Here is a 19,833-nt window from a genome sequence, read left to right as displayed (position 1 = left end):
TTGTGTGAAACGCTGTGAATCAAAGCAGTGACTGAATGTGTGTTTCTACCTGGATGAGTCTGGAGAGATGGCTGTGCTTCTCCTCCATCAGAGCCTCCTTTTGCAGGCGGAGCTCCTCTCTCAGAGACGCCATGTCTGCTTCCACCTCCTCTTCTCGGAGCAGCCAGCGATCCGCCCACTTGGCCACGCACTCTCTCCTGGTCTGGTGGGACGCCTGCAGCTTCCTGTTCAGAGCCTCCTTCTCCTCAGTCAGCTGGGCCACTTGCTGCTGGTGCTTCTGCTCCAGGAGGCGTCTGGCTGCTCGCTCTTCCTCCAGCTGCTGCTCTCTGTCCTGCAGCTGGGAGGCCAGCTGCTGTGGTGTGGGGTCATTCTGCTGGCTCTGTGCAGCCTCTTTCAGAGAGCTGACCTCCTCTCTCAGCTGGCTGACTTCCTTCTGGTGTTGTTTTCTCACACTGTCCTCCTTAGCAGCCAGCCTCTCCTCCCTTGTATGCCAGCGAGCCTCCCAGTGCTTGTTGCTCTCTGCCCTCATCTTGTGGCCGAGCGCCTTCATCTGGCTGAACCTCCTCTGCTGCAGCTCCTTCTGAGCCACAGCTTCTCTCAGCTGCCGATCTTTCTCCTCCAGCTGGGAGGCCAACAGCTGTTTTTGCTCCTCCAGAGCTGGCGCCTGTAGTTTAAAACACAAATAAAAAAGGTCTTGTTCATGGCATTCTTTAAACAGTGAGCTGTAGTATACTTGTGTTTCTGTTCTAAACAGACAGCTCTCTCACCTGTCTCTGGTTCTCCTGCTCTAAATCGGCCAGGCGATGCATCAATGCAGAGATTTCAGCGGTTTGCTGAACGCTAAAATCCCGATAATGAAACAACGTCTCACGGAGGGACTTTATCCGTTTAGACTGATCCCCTCGGTAGTACTCGGGGTCTCCAGACCTTCTCTTGCCAAGCTTCTTACTAGAGGTCGACCGATTTATCGGTCGGCCGATATATCGGGCCGATATTTGGACATTTTTCTCCATCGGCCATCGGCTGTATTTTCTTTTAAAGAGCCGATTTTTGATCCGTTGTATAAAATGATGCAATTTTTGATCAGGCACATGTGCGGGCAGCTAAAGCTGCTGCTCAAGAAAGGACCCCTGTGGCACGCTGCTGCATCATTTCCTCAGAGCGGAGTGTGCTCGGTGGAGTCCAGGCTGTGGAAAAAGTCTGCATCTGTTGCATCTGCAGTGAATCATGGATTTGTTGAACATTTCAACGTTTTTGTGGCTAAATGGCTCCAGTCTGCAGCAGATCAGTGTTTACTGCAGGAAAAAGTTTGGCCAGGAAGCGCGTCGTGCCGCGGTGCTAACGCTGCTAACGTTGCTAACGCTGCTAACGCTGCTAACGCTGCTAACGCTGCCGTGTTCGACCGTCAGAGAGTTTTTTTTTTTTTGTTTTGTTTTTCCTTCTTCATCTTTTTCTCCCGTTGTCCGGTCGCTGCACAATTTAGCGCGGGCAGGGCGCCCGGACTGAAAAGGTCTGGCGGAAACCCTGCATATCAAATGCTACTTTGTGATAAGTTTTAGCAGTAAGAGATCAGCTGGTCTGAGCTGACTTTACTTGTGTGTGTTCAACCGTGTTGGTGAAAACACACCACTACTGTAGTTAACAACAGAACAAAGTAAATAGGAGGAAATGGCGAGAGTAAAAGAGTAAATAATCAATCATGGGGCTTTTTCTGAAACATGCATTAGCCACCCGCAAATTCCTCCACATAATGCATGACTGGAGTTATGTTTTTATTTGTATGTATGGCTTTTTTTTTACAGCCTTGTTTCTGACTACTTTGTTCAAATTGTATTTTGAAAATATCGGCATCGGCCCCCAAAAAACCCATATCGGTCGACCTCTACTTCTTACTTTCCATCTTGGAATAAGCACCTCTACAACACTGGGAACTCAAGAAAGATGCTGCACGCTCGCTGAGATACAATACAGTAATGAACTGTACTCTGTGACGTCTGAGCCTCTGATCTGCTTTGATGAAGTGACTCCATCAGTGTTACCATAAACAAGGGGTGTGGCAGTTGGATTCGATCTCGATTCACAGGCTACGATTCGATTCAAGGGCGATTCATAAGAGATATTCAGCGATTCGATTCAATCCGATTCGATACAAGTTGAAAATTTACTGTAACTCTCAGGCCCTCTGTAACTAAGAGAGAAAAACAGGAATTAAACTTCAAAACAGCTTTTCTTTATCTTTTATGTATTCAGAGAAAACCAAAACAGACTTCAACAACTACAGTAATTTCAACTTAATGATAAATACAAATAAATAAAAAGTGGCCCGCGAACAATAACATCTGGCCCATCAGATTTTAAGAATCTGAGACACCTGCTTCACAGAGGCAGTAACGCCGTCGATTAACCTGTCAGGATCCAGCTCCTCCTAAACCGTCTTCATCACCTGTGAAACACCTGAAACCCTCTGATTCAGTGAACAACCTGCGGCGCTGTGCAGCACTGTGCTGCGTTCAGGGACACTTCGTAAAAGCGTCCTGCTGCCAGACGTTGCAGTCAGAGGTTAGCTTAGCTGTTAGCCACCGATGAACTAGCTGGATTTGAACGATTCCTTTGTGTTTAAACATCAGCCGACGGGACGTAATCTCAACTTCTGAGACGGTGGAAAGAAGATTTAAACTGAGCTTCTGGGACAGAACGGGAAAGGTGTTGTTGACGGACAGTTCAGTTCTGAGAGGAAGTGTCTGAGCGGCGTAGCGGCGGCTTGGAGAGAACGAGGGAAACGTTGAGGTGGTGGGTTTAATTTCTGGGTTTAGCGTGGCTGTTTGCTGTTCTGCTTGTTTTATCTTCATCTTGTTGTTCAGTGATCATCGTGTTGCTCCAGGATGCAGCAGGTGACGGTCGCTCAGCTGTGAGGCGTTCAGGTTCCAAAGTCACAACCAGGCTCTTTTCAGATCAGAGGTCTTGAGACTTTAGACTTGAGACAACTTTGAGGCTTTAATAGAAAGCAGTAGCATGGCGGCGACGTGGAGGCAGTGTTTGTGTATACATACTGGTCACAACATGTAGTTGAATGTAAAAAACCGATGCGCGGGCATAAATCCGGGCCATCGGACCGTTCTTAATGCATCTGAACGATCTTGGTGCCGTGGTCCGATCCACTCGGATCTTTTATGTTACAAAAAGATAACGATCCAAAAATCTGTTATTGTTACAGCCCTGGTTGTAGGGTTAGGGGTGTAGGGGTGTAGGGGTAGGGTTGTAGGGTTAGGATTGGAGTTATAGGTCGGGGTTATAGGGTTAGGGTTGTAAGTTCATCAGGGTAGGGTTGGGCTTATAAAGTCAGGATTGGGGTTAGCAGGGTAGGGTTGGGGTTAGGGTTGTAGGGTTTTAGGGTTAGGGTTATTGGGGGTAGGGTTGGGGTCAGTGCGGTATGAACACCCAGAATGATCATGAAAACACAGTGAAGCGATGGAGCAGTTATTAAACTGTTTAGTTTGTAGTAGTTGTAGTTCTCTCTCCTTTAACGGCTCCGTGTCTCTGAACACAGCTCCACTGTCCGGCTCTGACGGCTGCTTCGTCTCCAACGGCAACAGCCACAGGTAGGGGTGTGTGTGTGTGTGTGTGTGTGTGTGTGTGTGTGTGTGTGTGTGTGTGTGTGTGTGTGTGTGTGTGTGTGTGTGTGTGTGTGTGTGTGTGTGTGTGTGTGTGTGTGTGTGTGTGTGTGTGTGTGTGTGTGTGTGTGTGTGTGTGTGTGTGTCCTCAGATAAGGGCTTTGGATTGATTGATTTGATTTACCCTGGTTTGATTTGTATGATTATTCCTTGTTGGATTGATCCTGGTTTGATTGATTGATTGATTGATTGATGTTTCCTCCTGATTGAATTGACTTCATTGATTGTTTTGATTGATCGTGGGTTGAATGATTTGATTGTTCATGGTTTGGTTGGTTGGTTGGACTGATCCTGGTGTGGTTCCCGCTCTCCGGCTCGGCGTCGGGCTGCAGAGCTTCCACTCAGCTCGTCTGTTTTTCAGGGAGTCTGCGGCTCTCAGCGTTTTCTCTGACGATGACTGTGATCTGATCGGAGAGCTGCAGACCATCTACTCCAGCAGGTCCGAGCCCGACATCAGCAAGGTGAGTCCTGATCTTCTCCACCTGCCCCACCCCAGTGGTCCCCTCTGGTCCTGGTCCTGGTCCTGGTCCTGGTCCTGGTCCTGTCTGACCTCTGCTCTGCTGATCCTCACAGATCTCTGGAAACAGAGAGGATCTGGTGCAGTTCTCCAGCTCTCCCAGCGAGGCGCCGCCGCTTCAGGAGGAGAGCGCCGTGCAGCCGCCGCCGCCAGCGGTGAGTCTGAGGAGGACCGGCTGTCTCTGCTGGCTGTCTGGGGTCTGCCTCTGTGGGAACTGTAGGAACCTGAAGAAGACTCGTGTTCTCCCTGCTCTTCCTCCGCAGACCCCCGTCAGCCCGTCAGGTCTCAGCTCCCAGCGGACGTCGGTGCAGAGCGGCGATCGGCGTTCAGGCCCTCGAGCCAAATCGCAGCTCCCCATCCCCAGCAGCAGCAGCAGGGGGCAGCAGACACGAGCCCCGCCCTCCTCCTCCTCCTCCTCCTCCTCCTCCTCCTCCTCCTCCTCCTCCTCCTCCTCCAGCAGCAGCAGCAGTCCCAGCCGAATCCAGACGCCCTCCAACCGCAGCAGAAGCAACAACAACTACCGCAACAACGTCAACCACAACAAGCAGACACAGCAGGAGGTCTGGATCCTCCACAGAGACCTGCACGAACACAACAACAACAAATAATCCCCCCCCCCCCCCCCCCATGTAAAGACTGACCACCTCGGACTCAGTATTTGTACTTGTTATGCGTACTTGTTACCACAGCTGTGTACTTGGGGACCATAGTTTAATCTAATACAGTATTTGAATTATGTATCGCTCGAGGGACTTGAAGAAGAAGGTTCTTGTGGAAAAGGAAGAGAGGCGGCGCAGCAGAGCCGAAGGTGCCTGGCAGGTGGAGAACAGTCCTGAAGGTTCCACGCCGCCTTACCACTTCGTGCCACAGGGGGCGGCAGTGAGTCTTCGGCACTTCACAGCGGGACAGAAGAAGAAGCTGCAGCGCTTCTCCACCTCCTAAAGCAGTTCAGACTACAGAGGCTCAGTGCTGCCACCCGGTGTCCACGGCTGGTACTACAGCGCTGTCCTCCTGCGGCGAAGAACCTGAAGCGTCTTTCAAAGAGAGAAACGAGCAGGTTTTTATTTTTCTCCTTCTTGCTTTTGTTGTTTTTGTTTTATTTCTCGTTTGTTTTTGCTATTTTACTATTAAGTATTTTGAAATATTCAAGTGTTTTATCTTTGCAAGGTTGGTTCAAATACTGTTGAAATAATCAGGGTTTTACCAAATCTACTTGTAAATAAGAATCGGTAGGTTGAGATGCTCTATAGATTGGTGTACGTGGTATGACGCTTGTACAGTGATCGACTCCTTAAAGCAAAACTGCTGAATTTAAAAAACAAAAAAAGACTGGTGTACATAGTGTTTGTAAGTTTGGTTCTGAGCCCCGGCTTGTGTGGAAGTGGACGGGATGTGGCAATAAGTACTGGAGTGTGTGAACACAGGATGTCCTCTGTCAGCTGTAAGCCATAATAAATATGTGAAGTCCCATCCTTCCCTCCCCGACTCAGCTTCTGTTGAACTCCGGCTTCCCGTGACGACTGTGGAGCTCCTCTGTTCAAGGACACGTTGTTTATATATATATAATATATATATACATATATATTTATACCTATGAATATATATCTATACATATGTACAGGAGAGATTTTAGTCCGTCTATGATTTTGATGTGTAAGATAGCTGTTTGAGGTTTTTGTCTTTCAAGCACAAACATTAAAAATGACACTGTTAAAAACCCCCATCGGCCTTTTCTCTTGTGTTTATTCTTACTGATCCACCCGAGACCCCAAACCGCAGATCCAGAGTCCACATGGGCTCCTGAAGGCTCCTCAGCAGCTCGTCTGACTCTTCAGATCAGTAACGTTCATGAGGAGCCTGTAAAATGTCGAGAACAGATCTCACTGCTCAGTTCTCAGTGTTCTTTTAGCACTTCACTCCAAACCAACAACTTCATTTCTTGTTTTGAGATCCGACCTTCTATCTTGGCCTCCTGAACCAAGGCTGTTAGACTTCTCCTCGGTAACGCTCCTGTACAGGTCATTTGCATAGCTGCACCGTACAGGGGATGATTAACTATATTTGTACAATTCTCTTGAAAAGTTGGAATCAAAAGAGTGTCTGAACACAGTTTCTCTTTATGTACAATGTAGATTTCTTCGGATTTCAGGCCGTGACAATCCCTCTTTTGTCAGTAACATTTGTGGATTCGCTGGAATTGTGTCAGTTACACCATTCTTTACCTTGAGGGAGCTCTTCGATGGTCAAGTTACCTACATCAGTGGTCAGAGAAGTTTTATCTCCATACGTCAGAAAGTACTTGTAGGTAAAAACTCCCATGGTTCCTATCAAGGTTTCAGGTTCTGGGGTGGCGGTCGGGTTCCTGTCAGCGTGGCGAGGTACATATGAACACAGATCGTAGCAGTTCGTCACATCGTACAGCCAACTGTGCCATTCTGTACCACGAGTCAGCCTCATGTCCTTCATCAAGACTTCTGTTTCTCTTCATTCCTTGTCGTTGGCCTCCACAGGACCGTCAGGACCACCAGAAACCTTACAGCCAGTCCAACGATAATCCATGTTTTCAGCACATGTACTCCCCTTTGCAGTCACACTTCCCCCTTCACCGTTTGGTATATGTTGGAGAAACGCCCGTCTCTTACAGTGGGAAAGGTGAATCCAGGAGGATCTTTCCGCCATCTTGACTACGGTAGGTGTAGTTAGCAGCACCCGATAAGGCCCTTCCCACCGAGGAGAGGACCAAGTTTTCCTCCTGATCACCTTTATCAGGACCCAATCTCCTGCTTTAACAGGTGATTCTCCATCCTGTAATGAGAAGGGTGTATCTTGTATATGGATAGTTATTATCACATATTTATGTTGCAACACTCTTCATGTAGTCTAATATATCCCGTCCTTCCTGTGCTCCTTCAATAATCCTATTCCTGGAACGAAGTATTTTATTCCATACATAATTTCAAACGGTGTCAATCCTGTTTCTGAATTTGGAGTAATATACATATACGAGGGCGTACCCAAATGTAATCGGAATTTGGTTGTAACTTTTTATTTCTTACATTTCAAAATAAAACACCGCCGCCGCCTTCAAAATAATCTCCATCCGCATTAATGCAGCGCTCCAGCCGTGTCTCTCACTTGACGAATGCGTCGCCACACCCGTGTGTAATTGTGCCATTCAGGGCCGGCTGCGATTTGTCTGTCACCTCCTCCACATCTGCAAACCGCTGTCCCTTCAGCTGCTTCTTCGACCTGGGGAACAAGAAAAGTCACTCGGGGCTAGGTCTGGCGAATAAGATCCTCACGGAGCCGTCTGAGGACTTCCATGTAGTAGTCCTGATTTACAGTTTGACCTGGAGGGGCTTCATCTTCCTCAGTCAGTCACACCCCTTCCCCACTAACCAAAAAACCCATTTAAACCCGCTAACACCCGGCTCCTCATGGCAGTGGGAAAGGTTTTAATTGGCACTTCGACCCGGGTCGGTCGACCCTGCAACCGACCCGGGTTTTAATCGGGTCGACCCGCTAGTTCCAGTGGGAACGGGGTTTAAGACTTCTCAGGTCTTGTTAGTAAGTTCTCCATCCAGATGAGTCATTGGAGTTACTCTGGATGTCCAGTTTAGTTTTTTCCTGCATTAGCCTGTGCTCAGACTGAATAGTCTTGTGGGGAAGCCTCCCAGTCTGTAGCATCATCTCCTTTTCCTGCCATTATTCCCAAATTTTGCCAACTCTCGCGAAGAGCTTTTGTTAAGGAAACGTGGCGTTGAGTGTGTCCAGTACAGGTCTTTCACTTTCTCTCCAACACTGTATGAAACCATCACAGTATAGATCATGCAAACTGACACGAGGGGTTCCTAAGCTTTTCAGCTTGTCTTCATAGTCAGGATCTGGTCCCTGGATAGGTTTATACCTATTAGACAATAAGAATGTGGTTGATCTCATCCCTGCACAACAAAACATCCACTCTGTGTTTCATACTTCCAGTCGTCCTGTATGTAGTCCACCCATTTCTTCCATCGTGAGACAAACAAGTCCTTCTAGTGATTCATATGTGCAGTAAGTCTCTTCATCCTGGACATGTCCACTGTGACGTCTGTCCACAGCTTCAGTGTTGGGCTCTTCTGAGAGAGACATTTTTTCGTGAGGGCCTATTTTCCCTTAACTAATAGAATGTTGAACAAATGCTTATGCCTCTTTGGCCACTCTTTGGCATGAGTCCAAAAAATAAAGTGATGATTATAAAACATAATATTCCTAACAGAAATTACATTAAGAAGTTAACTTGCATGTCAGCATTTTCCAACCAAAGGAGGTAATGTTAATAAATGGAAGGAAGAAGAAATCATTGGCCGATAGCTACTGTGGTGGTGGACAGGAAACTGAGCTGTTAACCAACAGGCCATCGAGGCCAGAACTTGAAAAATTGCTAAATTAAATGTTAAACCACTCAAAAGACTCAGAGGTGGAGACTTTCAGACCTTAACACCAAAGAGGACTGACATTGCACAGCCCGGTGGTTGGAACCGGCCAGAGAGGAATGTCCCTCCCCTGAATCGTCCCACATGGCCACATGGGAGGACCTTCACATCGGTCACACAGCGAGGACCAGAGCCAGTGGACCTCCGGCAGTGATGGAGTCACCTGCTCGACCAGCACTCTTTGACTTCCACGGAGTGTGGATGACCTGCCGCTACACGGGCAACTGGGATGCCCTGCAAACCTTCCAGGCCAGACCAGACGACATCCTGATAGCTACGTATCCCAAAGCAGGTCAGTTTGTGAATTTACCCCGGTCATGATGACTTACTGTACATGGACAAAGGTCATTTTTATAATACTAACGCACTTCTCCCGCTCTCTTGAACTTTCCCACTGTGCAGACACGTTGAAACGTGTTTTTAGGGTCATTTTTGTACGTCCAGTATTGGTCCACTGAAAGTGCAGACTGTAACGCCAGATGACGTCTTTTTCCCAACGTCTTCGGGAGTGTAGCAGCAAAAGTGCAGAAAATTATGAATTAAATGCACTCTAACCACCAGTCTGAGGCTCAGGCATATTCTTTTAGTCATTTCATTACAGACGGATGAAACACAAGTTTTGAACTTACGACTTGCTGTTCAGCAAGCCTCAGCCTTACCTGTTGAGCTATTAGTTCACTGTGTCTTCCATCTGTAAACGGGAGGGTGACCACTAATTTGCAGAAAACTACTTATCCTGAAATACAGTGTGATACACACGAAACAAAGTGGTGATTTTAAAAATGTTTGTTTTGTGTTTCACCAAAGTTCACAATTTGATGAAATTATGTACTAAATTTAACCGCTTGGGCGGCTCTTTTATTAGACATAATTCTATCTTTACGAGACAATGAAAACAAACAGACTCAAAGAAAAAGAAATACAAGGCGGGGGTTAACATTCACATAAACACTTTTCCAATGGTAAATTTATCAACGTTGTCTGGATGTTGAAATAACGTTTTTCAACTGACATATTTCAGCAAAATTTCTAGAAGTCATGATTTTTTTTTTTTTTTTCCCCCCTTGTCCTGTTCGGCAGCTAGGGCGCGCAATATTGTATGATTGTAGCCTTTTACCATCCGAACAGATTTTAATGTTAGCAGCAGGACGAGACTGAATCTCCTCCTGCTGCTGCCTTTATTTAAAGCTGGCATCCGGCATGGCTGCCGGACAGGACCGGGACGGAAACGCTCAGAGAGCAGGGACAGAAAGAGAGAAAGATAAAGAGAGGGAGAACGGGGGGGGGGGCACAACCTTTGTACAAATTCACAATGCAAAACAGTGTTGTCGACGCACCACACGCAACCAAGAACAATCCCAAACCCCAATCTAGACAACACCAAAACAGAGCCGACACCCAACACAAAAACTAACAGAACCATACATATACATGTATATATATATATTTATATATATATATATATATATATATATTTTTTTTTTTTTTTTTTTTTTTTTTTTTTGAGAATATAGCTAGTAGTAGCTAGTAGTAAACTCGGGGCGTGCATCAAGAGAGGTCCACTACAGATCACCATTAGTCTAACCACCACAAGAAGACAAGGTAACCCAGTATGTGCAGAGTGATTAAAGATCAGAGTGATCATGCAAATATGATGGTGATAGTGATGGTGATAGTGATCATGCATATATGACCTCTGACCCCTGAGAAGGCCAGAAGCAGGCCAGAGAGGCCCTCAGAGCCCAGACAGCCGGCGGTCATCACAGAGCCCGGATCCAAGCCGCTCCCGCAGGCAGACGCCCACACTCCGGTTCAGAAATGGGGCAGAGAAAAGCCCCGGCCGGGGACCCCGGCGGTCCCGGGGCCCGGGCCCCGCGGAGCCTCGACCGGCAGGAGTCGGTCCACCCCGGCGCCCAAAGTCATGATTTTAAAAATACTGACGATTAGATATACGTCTAAAAAATGCTGATATTTCAAAGTTGATTCCACAGTGAGTTCACGACACAACTTCAACCATTTAGTGTCAACCTTTTTTTGACGTTGAATTAACGTTTTTCATCAACTGATATTATTTCAACTAAATGTCAATGTTTAAAGTCGGTTGAATGCCAGCTGGGTCATTATGACGTCAAACAAAGGTCCAATAAATGTTGGTCTGAATTGGACCTGTTTTGTACGTTCTGCTGACGTCTAGAGTTGGTCTTTGGATGACGTACAAATCCTGAACATCATTATGACGTCAAAAAAAGTCCAATAATGACATTTGAATTTTGGATCCATTTTGTACATTCTGCGGACGTTTAGATATGGTCTTTGACTGACCGACCCAAAAATGACCTGATCTGCACGTCTTCCTGACGTCAGATGTTTGGTGGGTCAGGCGCATGCTGGCTTCTGCAAATCATGAGCTGACATTCAGTTAACAGTTCAGTCAATACAACAGTCACTGCAAGACACTCACAAAGAAAGACCAACAATTCCACACGAGCCAGCATAACTGACAGGGGAGAGGAAAACCTTCAACAGGACCCCCACAGACCCCCCACACACCATCCCTCACCACTGATATTCTCATCTGTAGAACAGATTTAACTTTTCCGTCTCAATGATTCACAATGTTGGATAAAGTGCATCACTGTTTAATCTCTCCCCCTCTCTCTCTCTCTCTCTCTAGGAACTACATGGGTCTCCTACATTCTTGATTTGCTGTACTTCGGCCACTTGTCTCCAGAGCGTCAGAAGACCGTCCCCATCACTGAGAGAGTTCCTTTCCTGGAGGTCACCAACCTCACAACGGCTTCAGGTTGACAATCAAACACAATCACCACATTTTCTACAAATAACAGCATTAATTAAATCAACAATCTAATTAAAAAAAACGTGGTCTGGTCTTCCTATAGGAACGGAGCTGGCAGAGAAGCTCCTCACCACTCCCCGTCTCATCAAGACTCATTTACCGGTCCAGTTTGTTCCAAAGTCCTTCTGGGAGCACAACTGCAGGGTATGATATTCAGCTCAACTCAACCTCACTTCAGTTTAAAGCACTTTAAAGCAGCCACCGCTGACGTACATGAATACACATAAAAGCATACGGTGCAAGCAATAAAACAACAAAAACAATGATAGAGATAAGATGAGGAACTTTACTGTCGCTGCTGTAAAAATGATGAAACGTCCTCGGTCGCAATCAGTCTTGTAGTCGTAAAAGAACTGGATCCAAATATAAATTAATGTCAACATGAGTCTAAGATAAATTTCGTGTCAGTGTGACCTGATTCTCTGGCACGTTAGAAGCGGCCCATGGCCAGCCGAAGTGCTTCACCCTGCAAAACAGAACCGTAAAGGCTCCGGCTCCTCTGGTTTACAGAACGGAACCAGGAGTGTCAAGCTGGCCTCCGGGCTCTGGAGGGCTGGCGGAGTTTAACAAGGTCTGATCAGTAATCTGGGACCAGTCCGTTCAGAGACTTACAAATGAATAAAAGAATCTTAAAACCAGTTGTGTATCTAACCTGAAGCCGGTGGAGGGAGGAAAGTTCCAGAGTTCTGTGAAGAGGAGCCTCTGGTTAAAGTGTCAGTCGTGATGAGTTCAGCAAAGCGAGTGGAGCGGATCACCAGAAACCAGACAACGGTTGATGTTTCACTTTCTCCCTGAACGGCGGTGTAACCAACAGGCCTCTCATTACGCTTGACGTGACGCTGCACTTTGCACTGAGCACTTTTTTCTCACTCAGAGCATTTTAAAATGCACACAGCACTTTTAAAGAAAGATAATTTGCACATAAAATAATTTGCACAACGATTGTCATTTGAGATTATTGATTGGAAAACCATTTTCCTGAGGGTCCAGTCGGAGTGTGTCGCCTGCGGCGGTGGCGGCGGACCTGCAGAGACAAATACGACAAATCAAATTGGGGTATGTGCCAAACTACTCCAAGGCAGTCCCAAGGACAACCGGGTCAACCTGTGTGCCTGGCTGTCCAGGAAGCTCCCCCCCACGCGGTGTCCCTGGAGGGGACGGAGCTCCGTTCCTCGTCTGGACGAACCACAAAGCCTGGAGTACCAAGGCTCAGCTTCAGTCCTACAGATCTGGGTCCAAGGAAGTGAAACACGATTCACCCCTGTCCCTGTTCGATCCTCCTCGCTCAATCCAGAGGCCGTCCAAACAATCGCCTGTTCGTCTCGGAAACACCGTGGCCACCTGTCCCCCAGCGGGTCACCTCCTCCCACCTTACCCGTCACCTTGGCACCACGATGAACCGTGATACCGAGAGTTCACCTGTGTGTGTCCGACCAACACAAACCTTCCTGACCACCGACTCCTGGTCTTCTGAGTCCCCTCTCGGTCCCTGGCCGTCCCCGGGCAGACATCTCTCTGGACACGGTCTCCAGCCGTCCTCAGTCTAAATGGAACTCTGTAATTCTCTCGGTGGCAGATCGCTTTTCTGAGATAGTTCCCTTCATAACGTTCCGCCAAACGGCGTTCTGCTGAACAGACTGGAGGTTCTTCCCATTCATGTCTTCAGGATCCATGGATTTCCTGGGACATGGTGTCGGACCAAGGGCCTCAGTTTGGGTCCCCTCCACCTGGAATTCGCCCACAACGCGGTTCCAAGCCAAACCACGGGTATTGGCTCGGCTGGACGCCCAGGCCGAGGTGTACATAGATTTTGCGATAAGAGAGTGCTGTGAAACAATAACCTGGCAAAAGCCATCCTGACATGTGCAGCAACGGATTGCTTCACATGTCAATCTGGGATTTCACTCGGCAGATGTGTTTGGGGAAGGAGGGAATTTGCGTTCATTGGACGGAATGACACAGTGCGCCCGCCTAACCATGTTTGGTTTCAGCCAATCACCGCAAGGAAGAAAATGACGTTGACAGCATGCGCCCGGCAAGTGAATATCAATAATCACGCCCACAGTGGATAGAAAGTGAGATTCGTGACAAGATGTCGAGTGATTTTTGTCATTTATGTAGCGAAAATCTGCGCTAGTCATGCTAATATTATTAGTAGAGGTGTCCCCGACTAAGAATTTCCATAGTCGAATCTGATTCATCCGATCCTGCCAATAGTCGACTGATAGTAGAATCTATCATCTTGTTTGGCGGAGCGGGGGTAGCGGGGGGAGGCGCTGCGGAGCTTGCCTACAGGCATCGGAGCAGCGCAGCACAGTGCAGAGCGGTGCTCACACGGAGCGTCGGGGCGCCTATGCCTACAGCCAGCCCCGATTCCACTAATGTGTATGTATATATATATATATATATATATATATATATATATATATATATATATACACACACATATATATATATATATATATATTAAACAGCGCAGGCAGGTAAAACAACATTTATTTTTTCCTACACACTGAAACACAGACTGGAACAAAAACAAAGTGCCGTAACTCTAAACACCAAACAAATGAAGTATAGTTCAAATGACCAGAACCAAACCCTCTTCTAACAAACGGGCTAAAGCATGTCATTTATTTATATCTATAATCTATGCAGATAAGCTCAATTTTTTTGGCTAAACAATTTCTCACATTATCTGCTCAAATTAAATGAAATAGGCTTAATTGCACTGTGTCGGTCCGTTTCGCAGCGCAGCATCCATGCAGAAACAAACACTAAATTAAATAGAATTAGCCTTTCAGACAAATAAAAATAATAATATAATAATAACCTAAAATATTACAATTAAACAAAATAAAAGTCAGCATTAAAAATGAGAATTGAGTAACAAAACCGTCTTTTATTAGCCCAATTATCTGGCTACTGACCCGTTTAATGTGGAAAGCCATGTTGTTGTGAAGTGATATGAAAGGACACAATTTGCATTTGACTTTTTTTGGATCATCTTTGACTTGGTCTGAAGTTCTGTTTTTTTTTTTTTTCCGACATTGTGAGCCTTTTAAAGTTCAGCCAAATCACCACCGAGATGCTGCTCTGTGATGGAGCTCGGACTGTGCCACTCACCATGGTGGTTCATTCACAAACACTAAATAGATAGAATATTGAATAAAAGTACAAGTAAATTTATCCACAGTGTATTTGATAGGCTAACATGTATGTCAAATAGGCTTTATATCATGTTTATTTGGAAAAAAAACAAGCACTTCTATGTAAAACCAGTCATTCAGCACCCCCATACAGCTGGAATGGAATGGTCCTCGTTTAATAACCACATTTTGCGATGCTTCGACTGCATGATTGGCCGTCGAATCAGGCCCCTTCGAACGAATAATTGAATCGTCGAATATTTGAGGACAAATTTCGTCAAAGCTTCATGTCCCGCCCTAAACGACGCGTGATTGGTCCGAAGGAAAAAAATCTGAGCCCAAGCGCATGAGCGCGAGCAGTACAAGATGGATTCCCGTGGTGTGTGTGAACATATGCCGTGAGAATTCAGCTTGCCAGCAAGGTTATTGAAACAAACACCCTTAGCATATATACGGTGATACCGTCATGCCGGGAACTTGATACATGGTCACTGTTGCAAACTGACATTAGCTGCTATTAGCTTACCATTATACGCCGTCGTCTACTGGGACGCCAGCTTCTCCTCAGGCATGAACCTTTTGTTTTCCTCATCTGCAGATGATCTACGTTGCGCGCAATGCCAAGGACAACATGGTGTCTTATTTCCACTTTGCTCGTATGACTGACTTACTGCCGGAGCCCGGAGACTGGACCTGCTACTTTCAATCCTTCTTGGCAGGAAAAGGTACGTTAGGCTGCATGTTGGAGTGGCAGTGGGGCCGATATTCACCCCCCACACACACACACACACACACACACCGTCCTGTGACTGCAGTGCCGTTTGGATCATGGTTCGATCACGTGAACGGCTGGTGGAGGAAGAGACGGACTTATCCAAAACTCCATTTCATGTTCTACGAAGACCTTTCCGAGGTGACTGCATTGCTTTGTGGGTTCCTTCTCCGAGTCCTCCTCTGAGAGGTTAACTTGTGGCGACGCTTCTTTCAGGACACCGGACGGGAAATAGACAAACTCTGCTCCTTTCTGGGCTTGTCCCCTTCGGCCGAGGAGAAGACTGAAGTCATGAGCGGAGTGAAGTTCGACAGCATGAGAAACAACGCCATGACCAACTATTCCACGTACCCCCTCATGAAATTTGACGTCTCTCCGTTCATGAGAAAAGGTATGAACGACTTCACCGAGGCGGCCTGAAGTCAGACCGGGCTGACTGTGTGTGCTCCTGCAGGACAGGTGGGTGACTGGAAAAGCCACTTCACCGTGGCTCAGGATGAAGAGTTCGATGAAGACTACAAGAAAAAGATCGATCCCACTCTTCACCTCCGCACTGAGATCTGAGCAGAGCCCTGCAGAGTGTGAGCTCAGGTCCAAATGCCTTTTCATCAGCTGGATTAAACAATCAATTTAATAAAACAAGAAGACGTCAAACAGAATGTCAGGACAGCTGTGTAGTCCTCGTGTTCTGTGTCTCGCCTGGTTTTGATGTTTGGTATTTCCTCTTATTTCCAGTTGTTTTAATACCTCATTCATAAAGACGTGTGTGTTTCAGACAAACATTGTGATTTAGGGGCCAGAGAGGGAGAAACAGCTGGAGAGAGTCACCACACTCCAGGATCAGGACTCCTGATTCAGTGGATCTATAGAGTGGATCAGTGGATCTGAGCTCCTCTTCTCCAAACACAAGCATGAAACAGCAGACTGAAGACTGCAGGAATTTAATGAAATCCAAACAGCTGCAATACAGCACACAGGGTGTTGAGCCCAGAGGGACGGCGGCGCTCCGCCCCCTGCTGGGCTGAACAAGGCAAAGGGACACAGACGTCCTCCAGAAGAAGGTGGAGAGAGAGAGGAGGGAGAACAGAAGTAGCAGCGAGAGGCAGAGAACAGGTAGAAAATAGAAAGTAAGGCATCAGGAGAAAGAGAGTCTTGCATATGAGCATCGTCTTCCTGTCAAGCAGTTCATCTGACTGTGAGCCTGAGAGGTTCCAGTGATCCAAGTCCTCCACCGCACCGGGACACCCGGACCACCTGCTTCGTCCTCAGTGGACACACAGGTGGCCCAGCGCTGCGCGTCTCTTTAGTTCATGAGTTCATCGGCTGTGTTCTGGAGCAGCACCGGGCTGGGCCGGTCTCCACACGGCCCACATGACCCAGAACTCTCCGGGGACCCGGGTTCAGGGCTCCGGCCTGGCGCTAAAGGGTAGCGAGTATCCTGAGGAAGGAGATGAGGAGGACACAGAAGGACTGGCCCACGCCGTAAACCAGAGCCTCGAAGGAGATCATGGTCTTCCCTGCAGCTTTGTACACACCAGCGATGGCTGCACCTGCAGAGAGGACACACCAGCGTTAGACCAGAGGACACACCGGCGTTAGACCAGAGACACTGGCGTTAGACCAGAGACACTGGCGTCAGACCAGAGACACCGGCGTCAGACCAGAGGACACACCGGCATTAGACCAGAGGACACACCGGCGTTAGACCATTAGTTTAAAAGTAGCATTGGCCTGAGGAGAGATGGCTGGACCTCATCCGTTCAGGCGGGTCCTCCAGAGGACTTACTGGTGAGGACTCCCCCGAGCACCGGGCCCACGATGCCCATGAGCAGGATGGCGATGGGCATGAAGCGAGCCACCTTGTGCTGGCGCAGCGTGACGAGGCAGAGCAGAGCCGCAGGCAGGTGGAAGACCAGCGAGGACACGGTGGCCCACAGGAACACCCCGTACCACATCTCTGCTCACACACACACACACACACACACACACACACACACACACACAGTCAGGTGTACAGTGGTAATCAGAGCCAGCTCCAGGGAGCAGACAGAAACCCCACCAGAGGTTTGTGGTGGAGGACTCTGTCCTCCTCTGTCCTCCTCACCAGGTCCAAACTGTCTCCAGCTCCTCCAAGACTCGAGGAAAACTCAGATTTAAATTAGTTTATTTTTGGCTTGTTGTGTTTTTGATGCAAACTGAATCACACTGAGTAGTAGTGATTAAGTTTTGGGCTTATTGTTTGCCTTGTTATAGGAAGAAAAACCTGTTAACATAAAACAAATGGTGTTCTTCTTCGGATATATGAACGCTGTTCATTAGAAACAGGCTGCAGCAGTCACAAGCTTTTTAAGATCAATTAATTTGTATAAAAACATGTTATTTTAATGAAACAGTTCGTATTTTAACTCTGAGGAACCGTCTGGACCCAGCACACATGGGAACAGTATTCTTACAATAGTACTGAAAGGAAATCTGAAATCATGACATAAGAACGTCTCACTTTGACTTTATTAAGCTGAAATGATTGGAAACACTGACTAAAGAGCTCAGGTGAAGCAGGATGCTAACTAGCTTAGCAGGTTACCTGCTACAATAGAAACACGTTTAAACAAGCTTCTTATTTTGACTTTACCACACTGTTCGCACTCGAAGCCTTTTCACCCCCACACAGCAGTAAAACAGACGCTAATTCGGCCTCAGGAGACATTTTTAAAGACATTATCACCTGAGAAGTCGCTCAGAGACGTGTTGTTTCCTCGGTTCGTGTCGTTTCTCCTCGGCACAAAGTTCAAACCGGGAATCTGCTGGAAAAAGCCGAGCTCCTGATATTTATCCTGCATGTCTGAAGCCGTTTCCAGACCGGAGGAGAGAAATGAAACCATTAATCTGCGTCTTTCCCCGGCTCGAAGCGGACTAGCATCGACCTAGCTGAGGCAGAGCTAGCTGTAAACACTGTGACGTCAGCACGTCGGATTAGCGTGGCCGCCATCTTGGATGAGTCTTTTACTTTACACCAGTGCGTTCACCTCACTGAGAGAGAGAGGTTAACAGGTTAACCTCCAGTCACTCGCTGCACCTAATGGCTGCTGCTGCGCTGCCTTTAACCACCAATTAACTGCAGATTCATGAATCAGCAGACAAACATCACAAGAATTCAGGGTGCCACAATTCAGGTACGGTTTGTGGTTATTTGTACTGATTCTACTGTAATTCATTCATGCTAATAAGAGCTGGTGAAATATGATGTATGGTATCATCCAAGGTGTCTGCTATGGTGTCAGAAGTCCACATCCTCTACTCACCAGCTGCACCTCTGGACCGCTCCATGACCCGGGTCACCTCCCCCTCCCCGTTTCCAAAGAGGAGTTTGACTTCTTCCCTCCAAACACTCTCTGTAGACGGACTAGGAGAACCTTTCTGATGAGGCCTCTGGACACAAGGTGGTGTCGATATTAAATTCCCATACATGCAGACTCCTTGAATTGGTGCGGTTCTGGTGAGTCCTCAGATGTTCCCTGCTCTCCGCTGACAGCAGGGTCACCCGCTGTGGTCTCCTGCCGCTCCAGACCATCCAGGCTCATATGGTTCTCTCAGCGGAGTGAGACCTCCAAGTCCTCAGTTTAACCCCAGGAGCTGCAGTGTCACCGTTCAGCTGCTTCATGCAGTCATGACAGACCGCTCACAAGAGAAAACCACCACAATCTTTAACCCTCTTTTCAGGCAGGCCTTATGAAAGGGTCCTAAACTTTGAGCAGGATGTGCGGTGTGAAATCTTTTTCTTCAAACCCTGCAGCTGAGGAACAGGATTCTTTCACTGATCAGATGGAGAAATGTGTCATTTATGGGGTTTTGCTGCTCATCTCAGTGAAAATAACATAAGCTGAACCTCCTCTGCTTTCAGTCAGTCCCTCTATCACCACCTCCTGGATCACAGTGGTACTGCATTTACATTCATGGCTTTTCTGCAGGCCTAAGCTGTAGTCACGACTCCCCGGGACCAGAGAGGGAACCAGCAACCTCGAGTGCTCCAGCTCGTGTTCTCTGTAAATGTGTGTGTGGTTAACCAGCTGTGTGTTTCACATGGTTTACAGCTGGACTGGTCAGGCAGGAGTGAAGGTTCCAGAAAACTCCACCGTGTTCCCGGTGGAAGACATGCTGATGGAAGCTTCTCAGAAAGAGCAGCGGAGAAGAGGACGACGGTTCTGAAGAAGTTTAGTAGCGGCTAAAAGCGAAAAGCTCAGGATGCATTTACATCTGCTCCCCGCTGCGAGGCGGCGCCCGGCCGTGTCGCTATGGCAACAAAATCATCTCCATAATAAATTAAAAAAGAAAAAAAATCTCTCTCAATGCAAAGTAGACAAGAGGGGAAAAATACAATTAACTGCAGCAAAATAA

General features: G+C 47.3%; 3 protein-coding genes across 3 annotated transcripts in view; 2 read left to right on the top strand and 1 right to left on the bottom strand.

The window, feature by feature from the left end:
- The window catches only part of LOC115391730 (cortactin-binding protein 2), a 49,051-nt gene extending 43,143 nt beyond the window's left edge, over positions 1 to 5,908 (top strand). Inside the window, 4 exon segments of the mRNA XM_030096064.1 lie at positions 3,548 to 3,599; positions 4,033 to 4,132; positions 4,245 to 4,343; positions 4,452 to 5,908. Of these exon segments, the coding sequence (XP_029951924.1) occupies positions 3,548 to 3,599; positions 4,033 to 4,132; positions 4,245 to 4,343; positions 4,452 to 4,796 (596 nt within the window). The 3' untranslated portion in view covers positions 4,797 to 5,908.
- A 2,908-nt stretch (positions 5,909 to 8,816) lies between these two features.
- Positions 8,817 to 16,002, top strand: LOC115391923 (cytosolic sulfotransferase 2-like). The gene is made up of 7 exons (XM_030096352.1): positions 8,817 to 8,955; positions 11,338 to 11,451; positions 11,549 to 11,664; positions 15,265 to 15,391; positions 15,482 to 15,579; positions 15,655 to 15,829; positions 15,893 to 16,002. Exons 1-7 carry the CDS (start codon positions 8,817 to 8,819, stop codon positions 16,000 to 16,002), a joined length of 879 nt encoding a protein of 292 aa, XP_029952212.1.
- Positions 16,003 to 16,327: 325 nt separating this feature from the next.
- On the bottom strand, positions 16,328 to 18,385 carry tmem170a (transmembrane protein 170A). The gene is made up of 3 exons (XM_030096365.1): positions 18,164 to 18,385; positions 17,225 to 17,395; positions 16,328 to 16,988 (listed from the first exon to the last, which is right to left on the bottom strand). The coding sequence occupies exons 1-3, from the start codon at positions 18,318 to 18,320 to the stop codon at positions 16,858 to 16,860; spliced, it is 459 nt and encodes a 152-aa protein (XP_029952225.1). The 5' UTR covers positions 18,321 to 18,385; the 3' UTR covers positions 16,328 to 16,857.
- Between the last annotated feature and the right edge of the window lie 1,448 nt (positions 18,386 to 19,833).

The sequence above is a fragment of the Salarias fasciatus genome, chromosome 7 (genome assembly GCF_902148845.1).
Source record: "Salarias fasciatus chromosome 7, fSalaFa1.1, whole genome shotgun sequence".
In the NCBI taxonomy this organism is placed as follows: Eukaryota; Metazoa; Chordata; class Actinopteri; order Blenniiformes; family Blenniidae; genus Salarias; species Salarias fasciatus.
Note: the sequence above shows the minus strand (reverse complement) of the source record. Positions and strands in the feature narration are given on the sequence as shown.